General features: G+C 34.7%; 1 protein-coding gene across 2 annotated transcripts in view; it reads right to left on the reverse strand.

Annotated features, from left to right (window-relative positions):
* Positions 1-867: 867 nt before the first annotated feature.
* LOC148952241 (N-acetylglucosamine transporter UNC93A-like) overlaps positions 868-26,826 on the reverse strand; it is a 114,136-nt gene continuing 88,177 nt past the window's right edge. For both annotated transcript variants that reach the window (XM_089088891.1, XM_089088890.1), the window contains 2 exons: positions 7,567-7,834; positions 868-1,725 (listed from right to left, as the gene is read on the reverse strand). In XM_089088891.1, the coding sequence (XP_088945017.1) occupies positions 1,508-1,725; positions 7,567-7,834 (486 nt within the window). In that variant the 3' untranslated portion in view covers positions 868-1,507. The remainder of the gene's footprint in view (positions 1,726-7,566; positions 7,835-26,826) is intronic.

The raw sequence follows: 26,826 nt of genomic DNA on the forward strand, positions 1-26,826 counted from the left end.
ATTGAAACGCACAGCAAAAACAATTTTTTAAGCCTCTTTGAGGTAAGATCAAGTTCCACAGCTAAGCAAAAACTCAACTATATGTTTCATTTGAAATAGTGTCATTGTTTTTATCGGTCATCTGACAAAATATCATTGGTTTTTTTTTTTATGCCATTGAACAGAAGTTCATTAGATATGGATGACATGTTGAATTTCCCATTGGTGCTAGAGACTTAGTGGAAATTTTATGAAAACGTCTAATAAGCTAGCCTGTGACCGGAGGGGGGGGGGGGTTAGACGCATGCTAAAAACCTTCCTAATGAGCATCTGTTCAATGGCAGAAAACAATGACATTTCGTCCGATGACAGATAACACAATGACACTTTGTCTGATGACAAACAAAACGATGTCGCTTTCTCTATGATAATAAAAATCAATGACCATTTGCTCAATGGCAAATAAAAACGATGACAATTTGTCCGATGACAAGAAAAAACAATGACAGTTTATCTGATGACACGAAAGAACTATGACAGTTTATCCGATGACAAGAAAAATAATGACAGCTTGTCCGATGGCAGAAAAAAAAGGATGATACAAAAAATGATGACATTCTTGGTAATGACAAAAGGTCTATGGTAAAAAAAAGATGGCCAAAATATTCTGTGGCAAAATGTTATAGAACCTTCAAAAATTTCCTGCAAGATTTTCTGATGTAAATTTTTCCACGGATAAAGTTCAAAACGCTTTATAATATTTCTGAATTACTATACACATTCTGCATAGCAATGAGGGCCGGGGTATTTAAAGAGTAGACTTGCTAAAAAAAAAAAAAAAAAAAAAAAAAAAAAAAAAAAAAATGCCTGTACAGTAAATGTTTTTTTGGTCTTGAGTCAAATTAGTTGCCACAATACTATGACAGAGCGTACATACAAGGAGGTTTAACAGAAAAATGAATTAAAACAAAGAGTCAAGGTTATAAAAAAACAATTTCAAGTACCCAAAACATTGACGAATGAGCAGGGTGACGAAAATTAGAAAATAGTACAAGTTATTATATAAAAATGCACGGAAATGTACAGAAACCAAACAAGCAAAAACAAAACTTTCCCCCAAGGACACGGGGTGAAATTTAAGGGGGATAAAGAAAAATTTATGAAGAGCGAGAGGAAATTCTTTCGAAAGTAAAAAAAAAAATTAGAGCATCGAGAACAAAAATGAAGAACTGGGCAAAAAATATCTAACAAACAGAAACAGGAATAGGGTTATCACTGCCCGTAGTAGACAAGATGACAAGTTTAAGGGAATAGGAAAAAGGAAAGGTGGTTGAAATTCCTAGGAATAAAATGTTTCAATATAAAACAAGATGCAAAACCAGAAAAAAAAACCTATTAAGTTTAACTACAAGTGAAATAAATGTACTTAAGACTATTTTTGACTTCCAAGAAATCCTCAAATCTCATATGCAGGCCCTGAATTGCTTTTCCTCTCTTAAAAAATAGCACATTGGCTAATTAAAAACAGTTATCCGCTCTTGTTTGATTTTCTTCGTGTCTCCTTTGCTTCAATCGCATAATAGCCGGCCATGCCAGTGACTAGAACTCCTATCAGCACCCATTGTTTTTCAGAGACGCAGAGATGGTTTTGATAGGAATAGGCTACGATAAAACCGATGGACTCCCAAAGCCTGTAGTTGCTAAATGCAGCCTCCTCTTGGCCAGCAAATATGAATCCATAAAAAGCTGAAATTAAAATAAATATTATTGTAATCAGAGGCGGACTGGGCAGGGGGGCAAGGGGGCAATTGCCCCCTGGGCTGGTCAATTTTGGGCCGCTTCGGGTGGGTCTTTTATTATTTTTTATTTTTACAGAAGTGCAGTCGACATAATATCCAACAAACAATTCCGCTTGACAATTTTTCGGCTGTGTTATTATAGGCGTACAGATTTAGCGTAGATACCAGCATCCTACCCTAGCAAGGGATGGATGCTGCTGTCAAACAGGTTCGTTCGTGAGCTGGAATCTGATTAATATAACCCAAAGGTTGTCACTCGACTCATGGAATGGATTTTGGTGAGTCATCGTATGCCTGATTCCGTTTTAAGCTAGTACGAGAGTCAGTAGTCAGTACATACTGGAGTATCAAGGAGCTCTGTCGGGAAGTGTTAGATATAAATTTGTCTCGTCTTTCTAAGCAAAAGGATTTTAGCTTAGAAAAAATGTAACATTTTCTCTATCACGTTCATCAGTTTTAAACTTGTTAGAAGATGGGCGAGGTGACCGATGGAAAATTTAAAGGAGGTGTGGAAAACTGAGACTGAAGCTAAGAAAAGAACCTTTCACGGTTGGAAGAGACCCAAACAGAGAAAATTATCATTTATACGGAGAACTGAGGTCAGTAAAACTTTTTACCCGCTTTTCTTCAACTTGTGTTCTAGGATTCGAAGTTTTTTTTCTAAGTTGGTTTTAGATTCTAAGTATTTTTTCGCATGATTGTCACTGTTGATCATTTAGGGTTGTTGATTACGTTTTTCCAGTCTCGGGAGATTAGGCCTGGCCACACGACGCCGAACGAGGCAGCTTTTTTTCCGCGGCCATTTTTTAGGTTTCACTTTAATAAAATCAAAGACCCATGATCGGATTGGATTTTTCCACAGTCCTTGGACTGCGGAAAAATGCTATCCCATCATTGAACCATGATAAAACCTGGTTTTTGTTGACGGATGGTCGACAAGTGAATTTGAACTAAGATTCAGCGTCCTGGCTTCAATGCCTGCGACATTTTACAAACTTGAGAACTGCATCATAGCTTGGCTGCTTCTGTGCCTGGGCGTTCCTATGCTTATATTACATTTTTCAGAACCATATTGAAGAAGCACACGACATCGACCCAGTTTAAACAGAGGGTTAGCCAACATCGTCAAATACTGTGACGCCTTCAGGACCAGTGGAGCCAGTAGCGAAAGAATCTAAATCACATCCGAACCAAAGTGGATGTGATGACGCGGACATGAAGCTAGCTGATGGTGAACCACCTTTGCCAGTAAGCATGTCTCTTTCCTGCTCACAAAGATCGTTAAATTCGCCCCTCATGTTAGGTGTTACAGTTACGTTCTAAACCTCTGCGTCATTGATTGTTGCACTGTAACAGAGATGAGGAATCTCTTCGGCACCATAAACAGAATTTCATGCATCTTTGCTGAGTTGCACAAACAAATGGGCATCTGGTGACAATTAGTAGAGAACATAAAAGCAGTAGAGTCGAAGTTGAAAAGGTTAAAAAAAATTGCAGAAACCCGTCGGTGGACAAAAGAGAATTTGCTTGTTTGGATGTTTTCCGGTAACAATTGCCTGGAATTAAATTCAGTGCAAATTTTGCCCTCTGCTGGAATACAGCAGTTTTTTTTTTACTCAAAAACTTCATCTGAAGCCGACTCATTGTTGAGTAAGCTTACGGAGTACAAAACAATCCTAACCGCTCACTTGTTTCTTGCTGTGTTTGAAGTCATTTGCCCTATTTCAAGGCATCTTCAAGCAAAAGGATCAGACTTTTTGACGGCCTGGAACATGGTTGATAAAGCGAGATAGGATCTAGAGAGCATTTCCTTCGAAAGCGTCAAATAACGTTCGTGTCGAAGATCAAGGGCCTTCTAGAGACCACTTTATTAGACCTTGGAATAAGTTCAGAGCCACCAGCTTCCCACATTGCCAAAAAAAGTGCATGCCGGAAGATGCGACAAACGATTCTTGACCTGAACATTGTGCGTCAAGGTGAAATGCTAGAGTCGGCCCTTCGAAACGTTGCTGATATGGCAAAAGTTTCTCATGACGAGCTGAGATCAGAGCTGAAAAACTGTGCCTCAGTTTACCGCAAAATTATTAGCAGGGGTTGTAAAAATAGCCAGGATAGGCCTGGTGCAGAATATGAGAATGGACTTGAACTTGGAGCTGAATGTGGAGGGGCTGATTTATGAGATTTAAGTTCCTGCAGCTCGTGTAACAACTGTATAATTTGCACATATCGGCTGCTATTAAGTCTCAATCTGTGCTCAACAGCTTCCACTTCAATTTTTCTGGCTCACAAATATCTGCTGACGCTTTAGTTTTCTCAAATCGGCTATGAAAGATCCTCCAGAAAACTGAAGCTCAACAAGACAAAATTAGGAACCACAATATCAGATGATCTCTTGAAAGCATTCATGTTGATGTTATGTGAGTGGAAGCTGCTTGAAGATGTTTTGGAAGAAGTGAAAAGACATTCCGAGACTTTATCGTCACTTTTGTCAGTGCAGTAGCTTTTTCCTCTTTAGTCCAGTTATTTTGTTTTGTATCTGATCAAAATATATATTTTGTGCTCTGATGCAAAGTCGAAAAGGACAAATACCGTGAATGTTCTTTAGCTCAGGTTTCTATGATACAGGACGAAAGTTAAAAATTGTATGCAGCTGAAAATACGATGCCACTCTCCCTGTGATAGAAAACCTGAGCCACACCGACTCCAACCGAGTATCAGGGAGATCAAGCACAAAATATAATTAGCGTAATCTGTCATTTTCCTACTGTAAGTCTACTTCTTACTTAGCGGGTAGCACTAATTTCCTTGGTGGAATCAATTACGACGCGAATGACTCAGAGGGCCATTTCCGCCCATTATTGAAGGCCCTTTCTGATTAAACACGAACAAACCAAAACAAATTCCTTCTATAAGGAGGGCCATAGGTAGGGCCACCTAACACAATGCTCCAAGTCCACCTCTGATTGTAATTACCTTTTAATAAAAAAGAATAGCTGAATTGATAGAATATCAGTGAAAACACTTTAGATGTTTGAATGCATCAAGGCATTAGCCCTTGGTGATTTTTATAAAAGACACTTAGGAACATATGAAACTAAAGTGACACGCCTTGTTTAAAAAAAAACAAGTTTTCTCAACTGAAAGTAAGGAGGAAAATTAAAACTTAAAACGGAAAGAAATTATTACGTACCCTCTCCTTTAATATCTTGCTCTTTACACTAAAGTTTTTAGTACTTTTCATAAATCTTCTTATGGTTCTAATAAACTGACCCTTGTTTTCCGGTAGTCCTTCTTGAAGAACTGGGACAAAAAGTAAAATTTAAGCGTAAAGAGCGAGGTATTGAAGAGGGGACAACCCCCCGCATATACGCAATAATTTCTTTTCGTTTTAAGTTTTAATGTTGCTCCTTACTTTCAGTTGAAAAAACTTGTTTTTCTATTTAATTTCTGATCGTTTTTTAAATAAAGCCGGAAAATCTGGCTCCCTCCACGTAAAGATCCTCTAGAAAACTCAATTGCGGTGAAAATTACCCCGAGCAGTTACCATTAGCATCTTCACATGTAAGATTGAGTCGGCAAAGAGAAAATAAGACAAACAAAAAGAATTTTGCACAGGAATTCTGGCAAATTTCCCCAGTACAAAATCTCCCCTGAAAAATTCACTCCGCCAGAAACTTTACTCTATAGAAAACTCTTCCTATGGAAAATACCCCATCAGAAAATTCATCCCCCCTTTCTCCGAAAAATGTACGCATACTTCCAAATAACAAATACTGAACGTAAACAATGAGTAAATTTCATCACTTAAAGACCTTTCCCCAGGTGTTATGGAGGGTCCCCCGAAAAATGTATGCATACTTCCCAATAACAAATACTACATGTAAACAATGAGTAAATTTCATAGCTTAAGGACCTTTCCCCATGGTTTTTGGGGTGCATGTTATCTCTAAAGGCATATTTATTGGACCTTTCAGCTATGCTGAAAAAATAGCTATCTCAAAATTTGAAATGACCCATTGATTTGAGTTGGCCAGATAGTGTCACAAACACCCCAGAGGCCGGCTAGCACAAAGCATACCACCAGTTTTCGCCTCTCAGGTACCCAGAAGAACATGGCAATCACTAAATTTAGACTTCCAGCCAAAGTGAATATAGGAATTCTTCCAAGCTTTTGGACTCCCCGAAAAATGTATGCATACTTCCCAATAACAAATACTACGCGTAAACAATGAACAAATTCCATAACTTAAAGACCTTTCCCCAGGGACTGAGGGGTCAAGTTATCTCTAAAGGTATATTTATTGGACCTTTCAACTATGCTGTAAAAATAGCTATCTCAAAATTTTTATCGAATTGCTGTGTCGAAAAAAGGAGCGTGGGAGGGGGGCTAGCTGTCCTCCAATCTGTTTGGTTATTTATAAAGAGCACTAGTACGAAGGTTCTTCTCCGTAATGGTTCTCTAATACGATGAATCTGATGGTGTGATTATCATTAAGATTCATTGACTTTTAGAGGGTGTTTTACCCTCTTTTTGAAAATCATGCAAATGTCCTCAGGCTCGTAACCTTCCATAGATAAAACTAAACTTAATGAATCTTATATATTTTGAATCAGCATAATAAGCCAATTTATTTTGATATATCAATTGATATCAAAATTCAATTTTTTAGAGTTTCGGTCACTTTTGAGCCACGTCGCTTCTTACTTACAATTTTTTACTACGAACTGTTGGATAAATGATAAAGATATGGATACTACGAAATAAAGATGTTGCGGGTAATAGACGGTGTGTAGCATTCAATTGTTAGTAGGTCATAATAAAATGATGTCATTTACACATAGAATGACTAAAATTCAATAGGATACACAAACTGGTACGAGCCTAACTTGCCGCAGTGATTTCTTACCCATCGCTTCAAATTTAATGGCTATTTAAAATGGCATAGTATGCTCAAGAAGACTGCGTTTAGCACTGATTGAGGATTGGCGTCTTACCATTTTATGTCAAACTGCTGACCCACTATATCAGAATAGCTGAGCTGGATTGATTCCTGCCAATATTATCGTTATAGCTAACCTTTCAAATTGATCAAATGCTGCCTAAACAATATTGAATTTCATAAAATTGTTTAGAGCTACATCTGCATCTTAATTTATCTGTGGTACTTGCAAATTTCACTTGAACACCACCGTGGACAAAAAATCGAACCTTGACCAATTGTCAACTAAAAAAATGTGGTTTATTTATCCATACCAAAATAAGAATTAAATACTATTTCATAGTCTTAGACTTTTGCCCTGAATTCTTTATAAATGCTTCAGATATATGTTGCAACGATTTAAAACAGATACGACTTTTCGTATACTGCTTCCTTTTTTTCTTTTTTGTTAATAGCAAAATTGTCAAAAGAGGACCATTGAAAGACTGTAAAAAAATTGGTTTGCTTTCAAATTACTTGAATAACGTAAAATAACTATCGATAAAGACAGAATTTAACTTGATTACCTTCGGTAAAAAAAACAGTTTTTACCGAAGATAAATTAGAATCAGTTTAGTTTTATCCCTTTCCTTTTACAGAAGTGTCAGCAAAATATATTCGAACCCTTCTAGATTTAGATAGTGGCTATTCCTTTACATAAATTAGAAGGTAGACCACATCGATTTGCTACGTCTGAGTCTTATTTAAAAGTTAAAAAAAGTTAAAAAACTTGTTGTGTTTGTCAGGTGGTTTTGATTGTGGATATTTGGTACTAGCAAAAACAATTTTGAATTTGCTTTTATATTTACCATTGATTTGAGTTTGCCATATAGCGTCACAAACACCCCAGAGGCCGGCTAGCACAAAGTATACCACTGGCTCTCGCCTCTCAGGTACCCAGAAGAACATGGCAATCACTAGACTTAAATTTAGACTTCCAGCCAAAGTGAATATAGGAATTCTTCCAAGCTTTTGAACAAGTGATCCAGAGAGAAAAGAGCATGCCGCATTGCAAGCACCATAGCAAACTAAGACAAAGCCGACGTTCCCAACGCCCCAGGAACAGGTAATAAAACCCTGAAAGAAAATAAAAATGTTTTTTAGCTTAACTAAATAAGTTTCGTTTAAAACCACCTCTATACGATCAACAATATTATAAGCAATTATTGGACAATAATATTCGGAGTTATTTTCAAAAGTCTCCCAAACAGTACTGCAGATCAATGTGAGTAAGCCCAATTCCATGTCAAATGCCGATGTCGATTTTATTTTTTATAGCAGGTATTAAACATGGGAAAAGAGAAAATGAAGCATTTGACGAATTCAAGTACCTGGGTAGCGTACTAACCCAAGATGGCAATTGTGATAAAGAGATAATATTTCGATTTGCTTTCGCAGGTGCATCATTCTTGAGTTGAATAATGCTTGGTAATGTAGCAAGTCCTTTCTGAATGTGAAACTGCGCCTGTTCAACAGTAATGTAGAATCCATATTGATCTGTGGGTGCGAATCCTGGAGCCTGTTTACATATACAGAAAAGTTTATACAGAAATATTAAGTCACTCTCTCTCCCTCCCTCCCTCTCTCTGTCTGTCTGTCTCTCTGTCTCTGTCTGTCTCTCTCTCTCTCTCTCTCTCTCTCTCTGTTTCTCTCTCTCTCTCTCTCTCTCTCTCTCTCTCTCTCTCTCTCTCTCTCTCTCTCTCTCTCTCTCCCTCCCCCCTCTCTCTCTCTCTGTTTCTCTTTCCCTCTCACTCTCTCTCTCTCTCTCTCTCTCTCTCTCTCTCTCTCTCTCTCTCTATCCCTCTCTCTCTCTCTCTCTATCTCTCCCTCCCTCTCTCTCTCTCTCTCTCTCTCTCTCTCTCTCTCTCTCTCTCTCTCTCTCTCTCTCTCTCTCTCTCTCCCTCCCCCTCTCTCTCTCTCTGTTTCTCTTTCCCTCTCTCTCTCTCTCTCTCTCTCTCTCTCTCTCTCTCTCTCTCTCTCTCTCTCTCTCTAGAACACCAAATTTGGGCATAGAGTCCCTAGGGAGAACACCTGTGCTGTCAGTTCCAATCCCACACCAAATATGGGCATGGAATCCCCAGGGAGAATGATTGCGTAATCGATTAGGAACTAAATTTCCATGGTCGATTTATTTGTTGTTGAGATCCAGGAATAGGAAACAGAATCACGTGAGGGGAATTAATTTGTTGTTTCTAAGGGGAATTATTGATCTACGAAAGGGAAATTAATTTGTTGTTTCTAAGAGTAATTATGGATTCAAGAAATGGGAATTAATTTGTTGTTTCTAAGGTGTTTTTTTGATATACGACATGGGAATGAATTTGTTGTTTGTAAGGGGGAGTATTTATTAACGAAAGTGGAATTAATTTGTTGTTTCTAAGGGGAATTATTGATTTATGAAAGGGGAATTAATATGTTGTTTCTATGTGGGAGGTGGGGAAGAATGTTTTGATCTTAGAGATGAAGAGATTAACGCGGGAAAGGGTTTCCTAGGAATTTATTTCTACGAGATTGGTATCGTCGTGGATTTAAATTATTCTGGGAAGAGGAATCTGGTCTACGATTCAACTGTTGGGGTAACAAGACAATTTGGTTTCTACGTCATCGTTGTGACAACACTGTCTATTATAACAATAAACCTAGTGATTTTTATTTGGCAGTTACCAAATGTGATTCACCAGTTGAAAACACTGCATGTGTTATTGCTTCAAATAGACAGATTGAAACTCGTGAATTTCATAATATGAATGCAAATAATATCATTGACTATACAAAGAGATATGACAAGAGTGAAGTTACATTGTACTGTAGAAAATGTGACCCTGACTTTGCAGTCAATCAAGATCAATATACAGCAAATCCAAATGATTTACCAGCATTAGTGGTTCACGACAGTTGATATAGCACATGTGAATAGACCCCAATGTTCTTTAAGTGCATTAGTGAAGCATATCGAAGACAATTAACAGTATCTTAAATTGTATATGCTTAGTATTATTGTTGTAATTATTCAAAAAAATTGATTCGAAATCAAAAATGTTCCCTCTCTTTTGTTGTTAGAATGCTAGGCTAACGAATCATGGTCAGTCTTTCTTCTCCCTTAATGTCTAGAGACGATAGTTTAAAACCTTGGCATAGCATTTATCAAATATGTCAAAATCTTTCGCGCAAGCTTTGTCTTAATTAATAATACATGTTTGCTATGATCAAGAGGGGTGAATGTCTGGAAAGAGCTTTTCTCTGCAAAATTGTCGCACAATAGATTTTATGGGAGCGAAACATTTTCTTATGATTTAATCACATTTTAGGGTTGAAAATTGCATGTAAGAATGGGATTCTAACAGGAGCATGTGTGTGAACAATAAAAACATTTATTCATGGAAAATTCTAGTTAGTCTTGATGATCTAAATTCTTGGACCTGAGAAAGATATTTTATCCTAGCCCTAGACGAATAATGCTAGTTTTTTACAGCTTTAAACACACCTTAGCTTATTTTGCTTTAAATGCTCTGCATCTCTAGGCACTTATCAAAATCATATATTTTCTCTAAATGGTAAAATAGGAACATTTATCCTTAATTTTTATGGTAAAATAGATAAAAATAGGACCATTTATTCTTGCATTTTTCCTTAAGAGTGCACAGTTTTTTTTTTAAGAAATTCACCTAATTCTCCAAAAATTCTAGTTTTAGGTACTTTTCTTATCATTATGAAAGGGCTTATGTTGGGGGAAACGAGACCTATTATTCTCTGCCTATTAAACTCGGATTTATTCTTTTTTTATTATATTTAAAGCATTTCTAGCCTTACTATAGCCTATTATAGGGAGAATAAATTATTTAATTCTATACCTTTCTTTGAAAAAAGTTTCTTTTATTGTTGCGAGGTATGAAAACTAAGGTTTTTAAGTTTGATATAGAAGGGTAGAATGCAATGACATAAGTTTAGGGAGGGTACTAAAATTAGGCTCAATTTATCTGGAAAAACATTTGATTACAGGAGCAATCCCACCAACAGGAAAGAACTCATGCATCTTTTACCCTAGTTATCATTACATGGTCCTCATTTAGGAACCCTTCCATGGTAAAAATAGGAAAATTTATCCTTAATTTTTATGGTAAAATAGGTAAAAATAGGACCATTTATTCTTGCATTTTCCTTAAGAGTGCACAATTTTTTTTTTAAATTCACCTAATTCTCCAAATATTCTAGTTTTAGGTACTTTTCTTATCATTATGAAAGGGCTTAGGTTGGGGGAAACGAGACCTATTATTCTCTGCCTATTAAACTCGGATTTATTCTTTTTCTATTAGATTTATAACATTTCTAGCCTTACTATAGCTTATTATAGGGAAAATAAATTATTTAATTCTATACCTTTCTTTGCAAAAAGTTTCTTTTATTGTTGCGAGGTGTGAAAACTAAGGTTTTTATTTTCCTTAAGAGTGCACAGTTTTTTTTAGAAATTCACCTAATTCTCCGAAAATTCTAGTTTTAGGTACTTTTCTTATCATTATGAAAGGGCTTAGGTTGGGGGAAACGAGACCTATTATTCTCTGCATATTAAACTCGGATTTATTCTTTTTCTATTATATTTAAAGCATTTCTAGCCTTACTATAGCTCATTATAGGGAGAATAAATTATTTAATTCTATACCTTTTCTTTTAAAAAGTTTATTTTATTGTTACGAGGTATGCAAACTAGGGTTTTTAAGTTTGTTACAGAAGGGTAAGATGCAATTACATAAATTTAGGGAGGGTACTAAAATTAGACTCAATTTATCTGGAAAAACATTTGATTACAGGAATAGTCCCACCTATAGGAACGAACTAATGCATCTTTTACCCCCTTTATCATTACATGATCCTCATTTAGGGACCCCTCCATGGTAAAAATAGGAACATTTATCCTTAATTTTTATGGTAAAATAGGTAAAAATAGGACCATTTATTCTTGCATTTTTCCTTAAGAGTGCACAATTTTTTTTTTAAATTCACCTAATTCTCCAAATATTGCAGTTTTAGGTACTTTTATTATCATTATGAAAGGGCTTAGGTTGGGGGAAACGAGACCTATTATTCTCTGCCTATTAAACTCGGATTTATTCTTTTTCTATTAGATTTATAACATTTCTAGCCTTACTATAGCTTATTATAGGGAAAATAAATTATTTAATTCTATACCTTTCTTTGCAAAAAGTTTCTTTTATTGTTGCGAGGTGTGAAAACTAAGGTTTTTATTTTCCTTAAGAGTGCACAGTTTTTTTTAGAAATTCACCTAATTCTCCGAAAATTCTAGTTTTAGGTACTTTTCTTATCATTATGAAAGGGCTTAGGTTGGGGGAAACGAGACCTATTATTCTCTGCATATTAAACTCGGATTTATTCTTTTTCTATTATATTTAAAGCATTTCTAGCCTTACTATAGCTCATTATAGGGAGAATAAATTATTTAATTCTATACCTTTTCTTTGAAAAAGTTTCTTTTATTGTTGCAGAGGCGTGAAAACTAAGGTTTTTAACTTTGATATAGAAGGGTAGGATGCAATGACTTAAATTTAGGGAGGGTACTAAAATTAGGCTCAATTTATCTGGAAAAACATTTGATTATAGGAGCAATCCCACCTATAGGAAAGAACTCATGCATCTTTTACCCCAGTTATCATTACATGGTCCTCATTTAGGAACCCTTCCATGGTAAAAATAGGAACATTTATCCTTAATTTTTATGGTAAAATAGGTAAAAATAGGACCATTTATTCTTGCATTTTTCCTTAAGAGTGCACAGTTTTTTTTGAGAAATTCAGATTCAACATGACATGGAACACACTTTCAAGTCCAGCATGTTGGAGAAGCCTAAATACTCACCACTATAAAGGTAAGTTAATCCTAAAAGGTTAAAGAATTTTTCTGAAATCACACTTTCAGATTAGTCATGTCAGGGAACACACTTTCAGATTCAGCATGTTGGAGAACCCTAAATACTCACCACTATAAAGGTAAGTTAATCCTTAAAGGTTAAAGAATTTTTCTGAAATCACACTTTCAGATTAGTCATGTCAGGGAACACACTTTCAGATTCAGCATGTTGGAGAACCCTAAATACTCACCACTATAAAGGTAAGTTAATCCTAAAAGGTTAAAGAATTTTTCTGAAATCACACTTTCAGATTAGTCATGTCAGGGAACACACTTTCAGATTCAGCATGTCTGGGAACACACTTTCAGGTTCAGCACGTTAGAGAACCCTAAATGATAAGTTAACTCTAAAAGATTAAAGAATTTCTCTGAAATCACACTTTCAGATTCACCACGTCAGAGAACACACGGGTGAAACTCTGTGGTCGTTATAATATACAAGTTCCATTTGAACAATGTTTTGAGGTCCCTTAGCCCAACCCCAAAGGACCCCGACGCTCATACCCCAACCCCGAAGGAACCCCCGATCCCCAAAGGCCCCCAGGCCCCCAAAGGCCCCCGGTCCCCCAATGCACCTCAAAGGACACCCGAGCCCCCAACGGTCCAAAGGCCCCCAAAGGCACCCCAACACCCCCAAAGGCCCCCCACCCATTTTTTAATGTTTTTTACGTGCACTTGAGACATAGAAGGGCCCCCAAAATTTCAAAAGGCGTTATTATATCTTTTCAGAAAAAGTTCCTTTCTTGATATTCCCTCCTAAACCCATTTTACAAGTTGATGTACTCATCCTTTTCACCACATCTTTACCTTACGAATTTTTGAATACCCCAACGCCAAGCAGTACTTTTCGAAAGGTTTTTTTATATTATTTCAGAACAAGTTCTTTACGTAATGTCCCTCCTAAACCAATTTTACAACTTTAAGTACTCATCCTTTTCACCCACAACTTTACATTATGGCTTTTTGAATATCCCATCACCATGCAATACTTTCAAAAGGCTTTTTTATTAAATGTTTACTGAACACACACAAATTTCTCTTAGAAATAATATTTTTTGTCAGTGACAACACGTTTTCTGTTCGAACTAGCAAGTTTTCTATCAAAGATACCAAAATTTTCCGTAGAAGTAACATTTTTTGATTGTGATAACAAATTTTCTGTCAGATGTAGCAAGTTTTGCTTAACACTAACAAACCTTCTCATCAAAGTAACGATATTTTACCTTAATACATAAATACTTTTACTGAACACACACAAAGTTCTCTTAGAAATAATATTTTTCGTCAGTGATAACACTTTTTCTGTTCGAACTAGCAAGTTTTCTGTCAAAGATATCAAATTTTTTCGTAGAAGTAACATTTTTTGATTGTGATAACAACTTTTCTGTCAGAAGTAGCAGGTTTTGCTTAACTCTAACAAACCTTCTCATTAAAGTAACGACATTTTACCTTAATACTAACATACCTTTACTGAACACACACAAAGCTCTCTTAAAAATAATTATTTTCGTCAGTAATAACACTTTTTCTGTTCGAACAAGCAAGTTTTCTGTCAAAGATACCAAATTTTTTCATAGAAGTAACATTTTTGATTGTGATTACAACTTTCATGTCAGAAGTAGCAAGTTTTGCTTAACACTAACAAACCTTCTCATCAAAGTAACGACATTTTACCTTAATACTAACATACTTTTACTGAACACACACACAAAGTTCTCTTAGAAATAATATTTTTCATCAGTGATAACACTTTTTCTGTTCGAACTAGCAAGTTTTCTACCAAAGATACCAAATTTTTTCTTAGAAGTAACATTTTTTTGATTTGTGATAACAACTTTTCTGTCAGAAGTAGCAAGTTTTGCTTAACACTAACAAACATTCTCATCAAAGTAACGATATTTTACTTTAATACTAACATAGTTTTACTGAACACACACGAATTTCTCTTGGAAATAATATTTTTCGTCAGTGATAACACTTTTTTTGTTTGAACTAGCAAGTTTTCTGTCAAAGATACCAAATTTTTTCTTAGAAGTAACATTTTTATGATTGTGATAACAACTTTTCGGTCAGAAGTAGCAAGTTTTGCTTAACACTAACAAACATTCTCATCAAAGTAATGATATTTTACCATAATACTAACATACATTTACTGAACACACACAAATTTCTCTTAGAAATAATATTTTTCGTCAGTGATAACACTTTTTCTGTTCGAACTAGCAAGTTTTCTGTCAAAGATACCAAAATTTTTCTTAGAAGTAACATTTTTTGATTGTGTTAACAACTTTTCTGTCAGAAGTAGCAAATTTTGCTTAACACTAACAAACCTTCTCATCAGTGTAACGATATTTTACCTTAATAGTAACATACTTTTACTGAACACACACAAAGTTCTCTTAGAAATAATATTTTTCGTCAGTGATAACACTTTTTATGTTCGAACTAGCAAGTTTTCTGTCAAAGATACCATATTTTTTCTTAGAAGTAACATTTTTTGATTGTGATAACAACTTTTCTGTCAGAAGTAGCAAGTTTTGCTTAACACTAACAAACATTCTTATCAAAGTAATGATATTTTATCATAATACTAACATACTTTTACTGAACACACACAAATTTCTCTTAGAAATAATATTTTTCGTCAGTGATAACACTTTTTCTGTTTGAACTAGCAAGTTTTCTGTCAAAGATACAAAAATTTTTCTTAGAAGTAACATTTTTTGATTGCGATAACAACTTTTCTGTCAGAAGTAGCAAGTTTTGCTTAACTCTAAAAACATTCTCATCAAAGTAATGATATTTTAACTTAATACTAACATACTTTTACTGAACACACACAAATTTCTCTTAGAAATAATATTTTTCGTCAGTGATAACACTTTTTCTGTTCGAACTAGCAAGTTTTCTGTCAACGATACCAAGTTTGATCGTAGAAGTAACATTTTTTGATTGTGATAACAACTTTTCTGTCAGAAGTAGCAAGTTTTGCTTAACACTAACAAACACTCTCATCAAAGTAATGATATTTTACCTTAATACTAACATACTTTTACTGAACACACACAAATTTCTCTTAGAAATAATTATTTTTCCTCAATGATAACACTTTTTTTGTTTGAACTAGCAAGTTTTCTACCAAAGATACCAAATTTTTTCTTAGAAGTAACATTTTTTGATTGTGATAACAACTTTTCTGTCAGAAGTAGCAAGTTTTGCTTAACACTAACAAACATTCTCATCAAAGTAATGATATTTTACCTTAATACTAATATACTTTTACTGAAAAAATTTGGTATCTTTGGTAGAAAATTTGCTAGTTCGAACAGAAAAAGTGTTATCACTGACGAAAAATATTATTTCTAAGAGAAATTTGTGTGTGTTCAGTAAAAGTATGTTAGTATTAAGGTAAAATATCATTACTTTGATGAGAATGTTTGTTAGTATTAAGCAAAACTTGCTACTTCTGACAGAAAAGTTGTTATAACAATCAAAAAATGTTACTTCTAAGAAAAAATTTGGTATCTTTGGTAGAAAACATGTTAGTTCGAACAGAAAAAGTGTTATCACTGATTAAAAATATTGTGTCTACGAGAAATTTGTGTGTGTTCAGTAAAAGTATGTTAGTATTAAGGTAAAATGTCGTTACTTTGATGAGAATGTTTTTTTGTGTTAAGCAAAACTTGCTACTTCTGACAGAAAAGTTGTTATCGCGGTCAAAGAAATGTTCCTTCTAAGAAAAAATTTGGTATCTTTGGTAGAAAACTTACTAGTTCGAACAGAAAAAGTGTTATCACTGATGAAAAATATTATTTCAAAGAGAAATTTGTGTGTGTTCAGTAAAAGTATGTTAGTATTAAGGTAAAATATCGTTACCTTGATTAGACTGTTTGTTAGTGTTAAGCAAAATTTGCTTCTTCTGACAGAAAAAGTTGTTACCACAATAAAAAAATGTTACTTCTACGAAAAAATTTGGTATCTTTGGTAGAAAACTTGCTAGTTCAAACAGAAAAAGTGTTATCAAAATCAAAAATGTTACTTCTAAGAAAAAATTTGGTATCTTTGATAGAAAACTTGCTAGTTCAAACAGAAAAAGTGTTATCACTGACGAAAAATATTATTTCTAAGAGAAATTTGTGTGTGTTCAGTAAAAGTATGTTAGTATTAAGGTAAAATATCATTACTTTGACGAGAATGTTTGTTAGTGTTAAGCAAAACTTACTACTTCTGACAGAAAAGTTGTTATCACAATAAGAAAATATTACTTCTAAGAAAAAATTTGGTAACTTTGTTAGAAAACTTGCTAGTTCGAACAGAAAAAGTGTTATCACTGACGAAAAATATTATTTCTAAGAGAAATTTGTGTGTGTTCAGTAAAAGTATGTTAGTATTAAGGTAAAATTTCGTTACTTTGATGAGAGTGTTTGTTAGTGTTAAGCAAAACTTGCTACTTCTGACAGAAAAGTTGTTATCAGAATCAAAAAATGTTACTTCTACGATCAAACTTGGTATCGTTGACAGAAAACTTGCTAGTTCGAACGGAAAAAGTGTTATCAGTGACGAAAAATATTATTTCTAAGAGAAATGTGTGTGTGTTCAGTAAAAGAATGTTAGTATTAAGGTAAAATATCATTACTTTAATGAGAATGTTTGTTAGAGTTAAGCAAAACTAGATACTTCTGACAGAAAAGTTGTTATCACAATCAAAAAATGTTACTTCTACGATAAATTTTGGTATCTTTGACAGAAAACTTGCTAGTTCGAACAGAAAAAGTGTTATCACTGACGAAAAATATTATTTCTAAGAGAAATTTGTGTGTGTTCAGTAAAAGTATGTTAGTATTATGGTAAAATGTCGTTACTTTGATGAGAAGGTTTGTTAATGTTAAGCAGAACTTGCGACTTCTGACAGAAAAGTTGTTATCCCAATAAAAAAATGGTACTTCTAAGAAGAAATTTGGTATCTTTGAAAGAAAACTTGCTAGTTCTAACAGAAAAAGTGTTATCACTGACGAAAAATATTATTTCTAAGAGAAATTTGTGTGTGTTCAGTATAAGTATGTTAGTATTATGATAAAATATCATTACTTTGATGAGAATGTTTGTTAGTATTAAGCAAAACTTGCTACTTCTGACAGAAAAGTTGTTATCACAATCATAAAAATGTTACTTCTAAGAAAAAATTTGGTATCTTTGGTAGAAAACTTGCTAGTTCGAACATAAAAAGTGTTATCACTGACGAAAAATATTATTTCTAAGAGAACTTTGTGTGTGTTCAGTAAAATTATGTTACTATTAAGGTAAAATATCGTTACTTTGATGAGAAGGTTTGTTAGTGTTAAGCAAAACTTGCTACTTCTGACAGAAAAGTTGTTATCACAATAAAAAAATGTTACTTCTAAGAAAAATTTTGGTATCTTTGACAGAAAACTTGCTAGTTCGAACAGAAAAAGTGTTATCACTGACGAAAAATATTATTTCTAAACGAAATTTGCGTGTGTTCAGTAAATGTATGTTAGTATTATGGTAAAATATCATTACTTTGATGAGAATGTTTGTTAGTGTTAAGCAAAACTTGCTACTTCTGACCGAAAAGTTGTTATCACAATCATAAAAATGTTACTTCTAAAAAAAATTTAGGTATCTTTGACAGAAAACTTGCTAGTTCAAACATAAAAAGTGTTATCACTGACGAAAAATATTATTTCCAAGAGAAATTTGTGTGTGTTCAGTAAAAGTATGTTAGTATTAAAGTAAAATATCGTTACTTTGATGAGAATGTTTGTTAGTGTTAAGCAAAACTTGCTACTTCTGACAGAAATGTTGTTATCACAAATCAAAAAATTTTTACTTCTATGAAAAAATTTGGTATCTTTGGTAGAAAACTTGTTAGTTCGAACAGAAAAAGTGTTATCAGTGATGAAAAATATTATTTCTAAGAGAACTTTGTGTGTGTGTTCAGTAAAAGTATGTTAGTATTAAGGTAAAATATCTTTACTTTGATGAGAAGGTTTGTTAGTGTTAAGCAAAACTTGCTACTTGTGACATGAAAGTTGTTATCACAATCAAAAATGTTACTTCTACGAAAAAATTTGGTATCTTTGACAGAAAACTTGCTAGTTCGAACAGAAAAAGTATTATTACTGACGAAAAATATTATTTCTAAGAGAACTTTGTGTGTGTTCAGTAAAAGTATGTTAGTATTAAGGTAAAATGTCGTTACTTTAATGAGAAGGTTTGTTAGATTTAAGCAAAACTTGCTACTTCTGACAGAAAAGTTGTTATCACAATCAAAAAATGTTACTTCCACGAAAAAATTTGATATCTTTGACAGAAAACTTGCTAGTTCGAACAAAAAAAGTGTTATCACTAACGAAAAATATTATTTCTAAGAGAACTTTGTGTGTGTTCAGTAAAAGTGTGTTAGTATTAAGGTAAAATATCGTTACGTTGATGAGAACGTTTGTTAGTGTTAAGCAAAACTTGCTACATCTGACAGAAAAGCTGTTATCACAATAAAAAAATTGTTACTTCTACGAAAAAATTTGGTATCTTTCATAGACAATTTGCTAGTTCGAAGAGAAAAAGTGTTATCAATGATGAAAAATATTATTTTTAAGAGAAATTTGTGTGTGTTCAGTAAACATTTAATAAAAAAGTCTTTTGAAAGTATTGCGTGGTGATGGGATATTCAAAAAGCCATAATGTAAAGTTGTGGGTGAAAAGGATGAGTACTTCAAGTTGTAAAATTGGTTTAGGAGGGACATTACGTAAAGAACTTGTTCTGAAATAATATAAAAAAACCTTTCGAAAAGTACTGCTTGGCGTTGGGGTATTCAAAAATTCGTAAGGTAAGGATGTGGTGAAAAGGATGAGTACATCAACTTGTAAAATGGGTTTAGGAGGGAATATTAAGAAAGGAACTTTTTCTGAAAAGATATAATAACGCCTTTTGAAATTTGGGGGGCCCTTCTATGTCTCAAGTGCACGTAAAAAACATTAAAAAATGGGTGGGGGCCTTTGGGGGTGTTGGGGGGCCTTTGGGGGCCTTTGGGCCGTTGGGGGCTCGGGTGTTCTTTTAGGTGCATTGGGGGACCGGGGGGCCTTTGGGGGCCTGGGGGCCTTTGGGGATCGGGATGTTCCATCGGGATTGGGGTATGAGCGTCGGGGTCCTTTGGGGTTGGGCTAGGGGACCTCAAAACATTGTTCAAATGGAACTTGTATATTATGACGACCACAGAGTTTCACCCGTGTGTTCTCTGACGTGCTGAATCTGAAAGTGTGATTTCAGAGAAATTATTTAGTCTTTTAGAGTTAACTTATCATTTAGGGTTCTCTAACGTACTGAATCTGAAAGTGTATTCCCAGACATGTTGAATCTGGAAGTGTGTTCCATGACATGAGGAATCTGAAAGTGTGATTTCAGAAAAATTCTTTAACCTTTTAGGATTAACTAACCTCTATAGTGGTGAGTATTTAGGGTTCTCCAACATGCTGAATCTGAAAGTGTGTTCCCTGACATGACTAATCTGAAAGTGTGATTTCAGAAAAATTCTTTAACCTTTTAGGATTAACTTACCTTTATAGTGGTGAGTATTTAGGGTTCTCCAACATGCTGAACTTGAAAGTGTGTTCCATGTCATGTTGAATCTGAATTTCTCAAAAAAAACTGTGCACTCTTAAGGAAAAATGCAAGAATAAATGGTCCTATTTTTACCTATTTTACCATAAAAATTAAGGATAAATATTTCTATTTTTACGATGGAGGGGTCCCAAAATGAGGACCATGTAATGAAAAATGGGGTAAAAGATGCATTAGTTCGTTCCTATAGGTGGGATTGCCCCTGTAATCAAGCATTTTTCCAGATAAATTGAGTCTAATTTTAGTACCCTCCCTAAATTTATGTCATTGCATTTTACCCTTCTATATCAAACTTAAAAACCTTAGTTTTCACACCTCCCAACAATAAAAGAAACTTTTTCAAAGAAAAGGTATAGAATTAAATAATTTAGTCTCCCTATAATAAGCTATAGTAAGGCTAGAAATGCTTTAAATATAATAGAAAAAGAATAAATCTGAGTTTAATAGGCAGAGAATAATAGGTCTCGTTTCCCCCAACCTAAGCCCTTTCATAATGATAAGAAAAGTACCTAAAACTAGAATTTTTGGAGAATTAGGTGAATTTCTTAAAAAAACTGTGCACTCTTAAGGAAAATAAAAACCTTAGTTTTCACACCTCGCAACAATAAAAGAAACTTTTTTCAAAGAAAGGTATAGAATTAAATAATTTATTCTCCCTATAATAAGCTATAGTAAGGCTAGAAATGTTTTAAATATAATAGAAAAAGAATAAATCCGAGTTTAATAGGCAGAGAATAATAGGTCTCGTTTGCCCCAACCTAAGCCCTTTCATAATGATAAGAAAAGTACCTAAAACTAGAATTTTTGGAGAATTAGCTGAATTTCTTAAAAAAAAACTGTGCACTCTTAAGAAAAAATGCAAGAATAAACTCCTTCGATACGAAGTTTCCTGGTCAAAACAACAACAATAACAAAAAAAAATAATACATTATACCCATATTGATCTTTACTATAAAAATTTCAAGCCTTCCAATCATTTTCGACTATTGAAAAGGGCACTAGGCCTTTCAATTTCCAATCGAATGAGCCCTATTTGAGTTTCTACGACAACGCTTTCTATAAACATCTTATATGCTCCCAGGGCATAAATTTCAACCCTTACCCTAAGAGCTGTGAGGGTGGTTGTCATCCTATAAGACATAATTTCCAGAACTTTCAACTACGTTGAACAAAATGGCTATCTCAGAATTTTGAATGGATGTGTTTGGGAAATTGGTGGGCGTGAGAGGGGCGTTAGTCGCTCTCCAATCACATTCAACAATTAAAAAAGGGACTATCTATGTTAATTTTCAATTGAATGAGCCCTTTCAAAGTTTCTACGGCAACGCTTTCAATAAAAACCTTATATGCCCCGAGTGCGTAACTTGCACCCCTTGCCGTGAGGGCTGAGGGGGGGGGGGGGGGGTTCATCCTAAAAGACCTAATTTCCACAACTTTCTACTACGTTGAACAAACTGGATATCTGAAAATTTTGATTGGATGTGTTTGGGGAAATGGCGGGCGTGGAAGGGGTGGAAGGGGCTCATTCAATTTTCAATTGAATGAGCCTCCTTTGAAGTTTTTACGACAACTCTATCTATAAAAACCTATGTTCGAAGGGCATAACTTATAGCCTTTGCCCTGGGAGCTCTGGGGGGTTTGTCATCCTTAAAAACATAATTTCCAGAACTTTCAACTACGTTGAACAAAATGGCTGTCTCTAAACTTTGATTGAATGTGTTTGGGGAAATGGTGGGCGTAAGAGGGGGTCAATTACTCTACACTCATTTTCGTCTGTTAAAAAGGGCAATTTCAATTTCCAAACAAATGAGCCCTTTTTGAAATTTCTACAACAACTTTCTATATAAACCTTATATGTCCCCAGGGCATAATTTACAACCCGTGCACTGAGGGCTCTGAGGGGGCTATTATCCTAAATGACCTAATTTCCATAGCTTTCGACTACGTTGAACTAAATGGATATCTCAAAATTTTGATTGGATGTGTTTGGGAAAATGTTAGGCGTGAGAGGGGGGTTTGTTGCCTTTCGACCACTTTCGACTATTAAAAAGTCACTAGCCCTTTCAATTTCAAATTGAATGAGCCCTATTTGATGTTTTTACAACCTCGCTTACTATAAAAACCTTACATGCCCCCAGGGCAAAACTTGCAACCCTTCCCCATAGGATTGTGGGATGGGGAGGGTTTTTCATCCTTAAAGACCTAATTTCCAAAAATTTTAACTACGTTGAATATAATGGCTATCTTAAAATTTTGATTGAATGTGTTTGGGGGAAAGGTGGGCGTGGAAGGGGGGTTAGTTGCCCTCAAATCACTTTTGACTATTAAAAAGGGCACTAGCCCTTTTAATTTCCAATCGAAAGAGCTCTTTTTGAAGTTTCTACGGCAAAGATTTCAATTAGAACTTATATGCCACCAGGGCATAACTTATAACCCTTCCTTGAAGACTGTGGGGGGGGGGGTGTCCTGCTCAAAGGTATAATTTTCGGAACTTTAAACTGCGTGAAACAAAATGGCTATCCCAAAATTTTGATTGCATGTGTTTTGGGAAATGGTGGACGTGGAAGGGGTGTTAGTTGCCTTCCAATCAGTTTAGACTGTTAAAAAGGGCACTAGCCATTTCAATTTCCAATCGAATGATCCTTTTTTGAAGTTTCTACGAAAACGCGTTCTATAAAAACCTTATATGCCCCCAGGGCATAACTTACAACCCTTGCCCAGGGGGCTGTGGGGGGTGTCATCCTCAAAGACCTAATTTCGAGAAATTTCAACTACGTTGAACAAAATGGCCATCTTAAAATTTTTATTGGATGTGTGTGGGGCAAAGAAGGGCATGAGAAGTGTGTTAGTCGCCCTCCATTCAAGTTCGACAATTAAAAAGAGCAGTAAATATTTCAATTCTCAACCATAAGCGCTTTTCTTCGAGTTTCTATGACAACTCTGTCTATAAAACCTTATATGCCCCCAGGGCATAACTTACAACCCGTTCCCTGAGGGATGTTTCGACTATTAAAAAGGGCACTAGACCTTTGAATTTCCAATCGAATGAGCCCTTTTTCAAGTTTCTACGACAAATATTTCAACAAAAACTAAAATGCCCCCAGGCCATAACTTAAAACCCTGGCCCTGAAGACTGTGGGGGGAGTGTCCTGCTCAAAGGTATAATTTCCTGAACTTGAAACTGCGTGGAACCAAATGGCTATCTCAAAATTTTGATTGGATGTGTTTTGGAAAATGATGGGCGTGGAAGGAATGTTAGTTGCCTTCCAATCACTTTCGACTATTAAAAACAGCACTAGCCATTTCAATTTCCAATTGAATGAGCGATTTTTTGAAGTTTCTACGACAACGCGTTCTATAAAAACCTTATATACACCCAGTGCATAACTTACAACCCTTGCCCTGAGGACTCTGGGGGGTTGTCTTCCTCAAAGAACTAATTTCCAGAACTTTTAACTACGTTGAACAAAATGGCTATCTTAAAATTTTGATTGGATGTGTTTGGGGAATTGATTGCCTTGAAAGGGGGGTTAGTTGCCTTCCAATAACTTTCGACTATTAAAAAGGGCACTAGCCCTTTGATTTCCAATTTAAAGATCCTTTTTTGAAGTTTCCACGACAACGCTTTCTGTGAAAACCTTATATGCCCCCAGGGCATAACTTACAACCCTTGCCCTGAGGGTTGTGGGGGAGTGACCTCCTCGAAAACATATTTTCTATCTGGAAATCAACTACGCTGAACAAAATGGCTATCTCAAAAATTTGATTTGATGTGTTTCGGGAAATGGTGGGCATGGAAGGGGTGGTAGTTGCCTTCCAATCACTTTCGACTATTAAAAAGGACACAAGCCAATCCAGTTTCCAATTGAGTGAGCCCTTTTTTGAAGTTTCTACGATAACTTCCTTGATGCGAAGTGCCCTGGTCTAAAGGGAAAAAATAATAAGTATCCCCCTCGCCCTTTTTCCCCAAACCTATCCGCTAAAAATTTTGAGATAGCCAGTTTTTTGGAAATTGTTCAAAAATTAGATAACGAAAGCTCCCCCCAGGGCCTGGGGGATAGGCGTTTTAAGTATTGTCCTTGGGAAGTATATGGTTCTTATGTAAGGGATGCTCGTATAAACTTCAGAGAGGGCTCATTTGATTGGAAATTGAAAGTTCTAGTTCAATTTTTACGATTCAAAATATATCCGAGGGCAACTAGCCCCCCCCCCCCCTCACCCTTTTTTCCCCAAGCCCATCCGATAAAATTTTTATAATACCCATTTCATTAAAAATAATTCAAAGGTCAGATAAGAAAAATTTCTGTGTCGACACTACCCTGCAGGGCCCAGAGGCACGCGTTATGAGTAATGCTCTGTTTTTTTTCCAGAGGCACTTCATAGAGAAGGGGTCGTTGTATAAACTTCAAAGGGGGCTCACTCGATTGGAAATCGAGAGTCCTAGTGCCGTTTTAAGAGTCAAAAGTGATCAGAGGGAAACTGGCCCCCCAATCCCTTTTTCCCCAAATACATCTGATAAAAAATTGAGGTAGCCATTTTGTTAAAAATTGTTAAAATATTGTATAACAAAAACTTTTTTCCGTTAAGCTTTATAGTCAACACTTGTTAAAAGATGAGATGAGAAAATATCATGTATCGACACCCCCCCCCCCACGGCGTGGGCAGCTAGGGTAAGTTTTACTCAGGGGGCCGAAATGGTTCTTATGGAAGGTATGCTCGTATAAACTTCAGAGAGAGTTCATTTGAATGGAAATTAAAAGCTGTAGTTCATTTTCTCAGAGTGAAAAAAGATCGGACGGAAACTAGCCCCTCCCGCCCTCCACGCCTTTGGGTGTATAGGATGGATAAACCCATCCGATAGAAATTTCTGGTGACCATTTTGTTAAAATTAGTTCAACCATCAGATATTAAAACTCCAGGGTCGACACAACCCCCCAGGGACAGGCATTGTGAGTTATACTGTGGGGGTATATATGGTTCTTATAGAAGGGATGATCATATGAACTTCAGAGAGGTCTCATTTGATTGAAAATGAAAAGCTATGGTTCACTTTTAAAGAGTTAAAAGAGACCGAAGCTTAATCTGGTCCCCCCACGCCCTTTTTCCCCAAACCCATCCGAAAAAAATTTTGAGATAGCAATTTTGTTAAAAATAGTTCAAACATCAGATAATAATAACTCCGAGGTTGAAACAAACCCATTTTTCACTTTGATATTGTCACTTTGATATCCGCTTTGATACTTTGATGAATATTTGTTTTTTTTTTAAGTTTGATTTTGAAATAAGGAATTTTTAAAAACTTGAAAATTTTTGCAATAAAAAACGAACAAAAATTAATTAAAAAAAAACTTTCCGAAAAATAAGTTTTTCAAAGAAAAGTAAAGGCCATTTTAAACTTAAGCTCAGCAGATACAAATACCTTTTAAAATTGAAACACAAAATGACCAGAAATTACTATTAAAGAATAAATGAAAACCAAAACGAACAAAAATTAAATAAACAATCACAGTAAAAACATACAGCAAGTAATAATATAAATGAACAAATAGATCGTAAAGCGAGTAATGCTTTAGATTAAATATGAAAATCAAGCTTGAAACGAAAAAAAATTTTTCCTATTGAAGTATAAATGAAACTTAAAACCAACAGAAATTAAATAAACAATCAATGCAAACAAACATACAATAGATAATAATATAAATTAATAAATGAATCTTAAAAACAGTGAAACTTCAATTGAATATGCAAATCAAGCTTGAAACGAACAAAAATCACCACAAACAAGAGTTTGGGTATGGTCTCCTTCTCTCACTGTAAAAGTCTAAAACCTACTGCGTCATTGGCGCTTTACTGAAAACCATATGTTTTTGAACAGTCTTGGAAAATATAAACAACATCAAATTGAATACTTGATGTATAATGATATTAATTGTTGAAAGATCCATCAGTTTAAGAATTTATTTCACTGTAATTGTATTTTTTTTTTGAATGCTGTAAGAACTGGAAAAGAAAATATTTGTAATAAAATCCGTTTTCAGTTAAGCGCCAATGACATAGTAGGCATTTGGCTTTTATTTATAGTTAGGAATGGAGGCAGTATCCAAACTCTTGTTTTTAGGGAAACTATATTCGTCTTTAACAACTTTAAAAAGCGCTAATAAATTAAACTGAATAATTGATGTATAATTATATTAATTGCTGAAAGCTTATCAGTTCAAAATGTTACTATAATTTTAATGTTTATTTTCAATATTAGGTACAAAATAAAACATTTGTCATAAAAATAGTTTTCAGTAAAGCGCCAATGACGCAGTAGGTTTTAGATTTTTACAGTGAGAGAAGGAAGTCATACCCAAACTCTTGTTTGTGGTGATTTTTGTTCGTTTCAAGCTTGACTTGCATATTCAATTTAAGTTTCACTCGTTTTAAGATTTATTTATTAATTTACATTAATATCCATTGTATGTTTGTTTGCATTGATTGTTTATTTAATTTCTGAGTTTCATTT

The sequence above is a fragment of the Artemia sp. Qi Xiang Cuo genome, chromosome 5 (genome assembly GCF_049724085.1).
Source record: "Artemia sp. Qi Xiang Cuo chromosome 5, ASM4972408v1, whole genome shotgun sequence".
NCBI classification, from domain to species: domain Eukaryota; kingdom Metazoa; phylum Arthropoda; class Branchiopoda; order Anostraca; family Artemiidae; genus Artemia; species Artemia sp. Qi Xiang Cuo.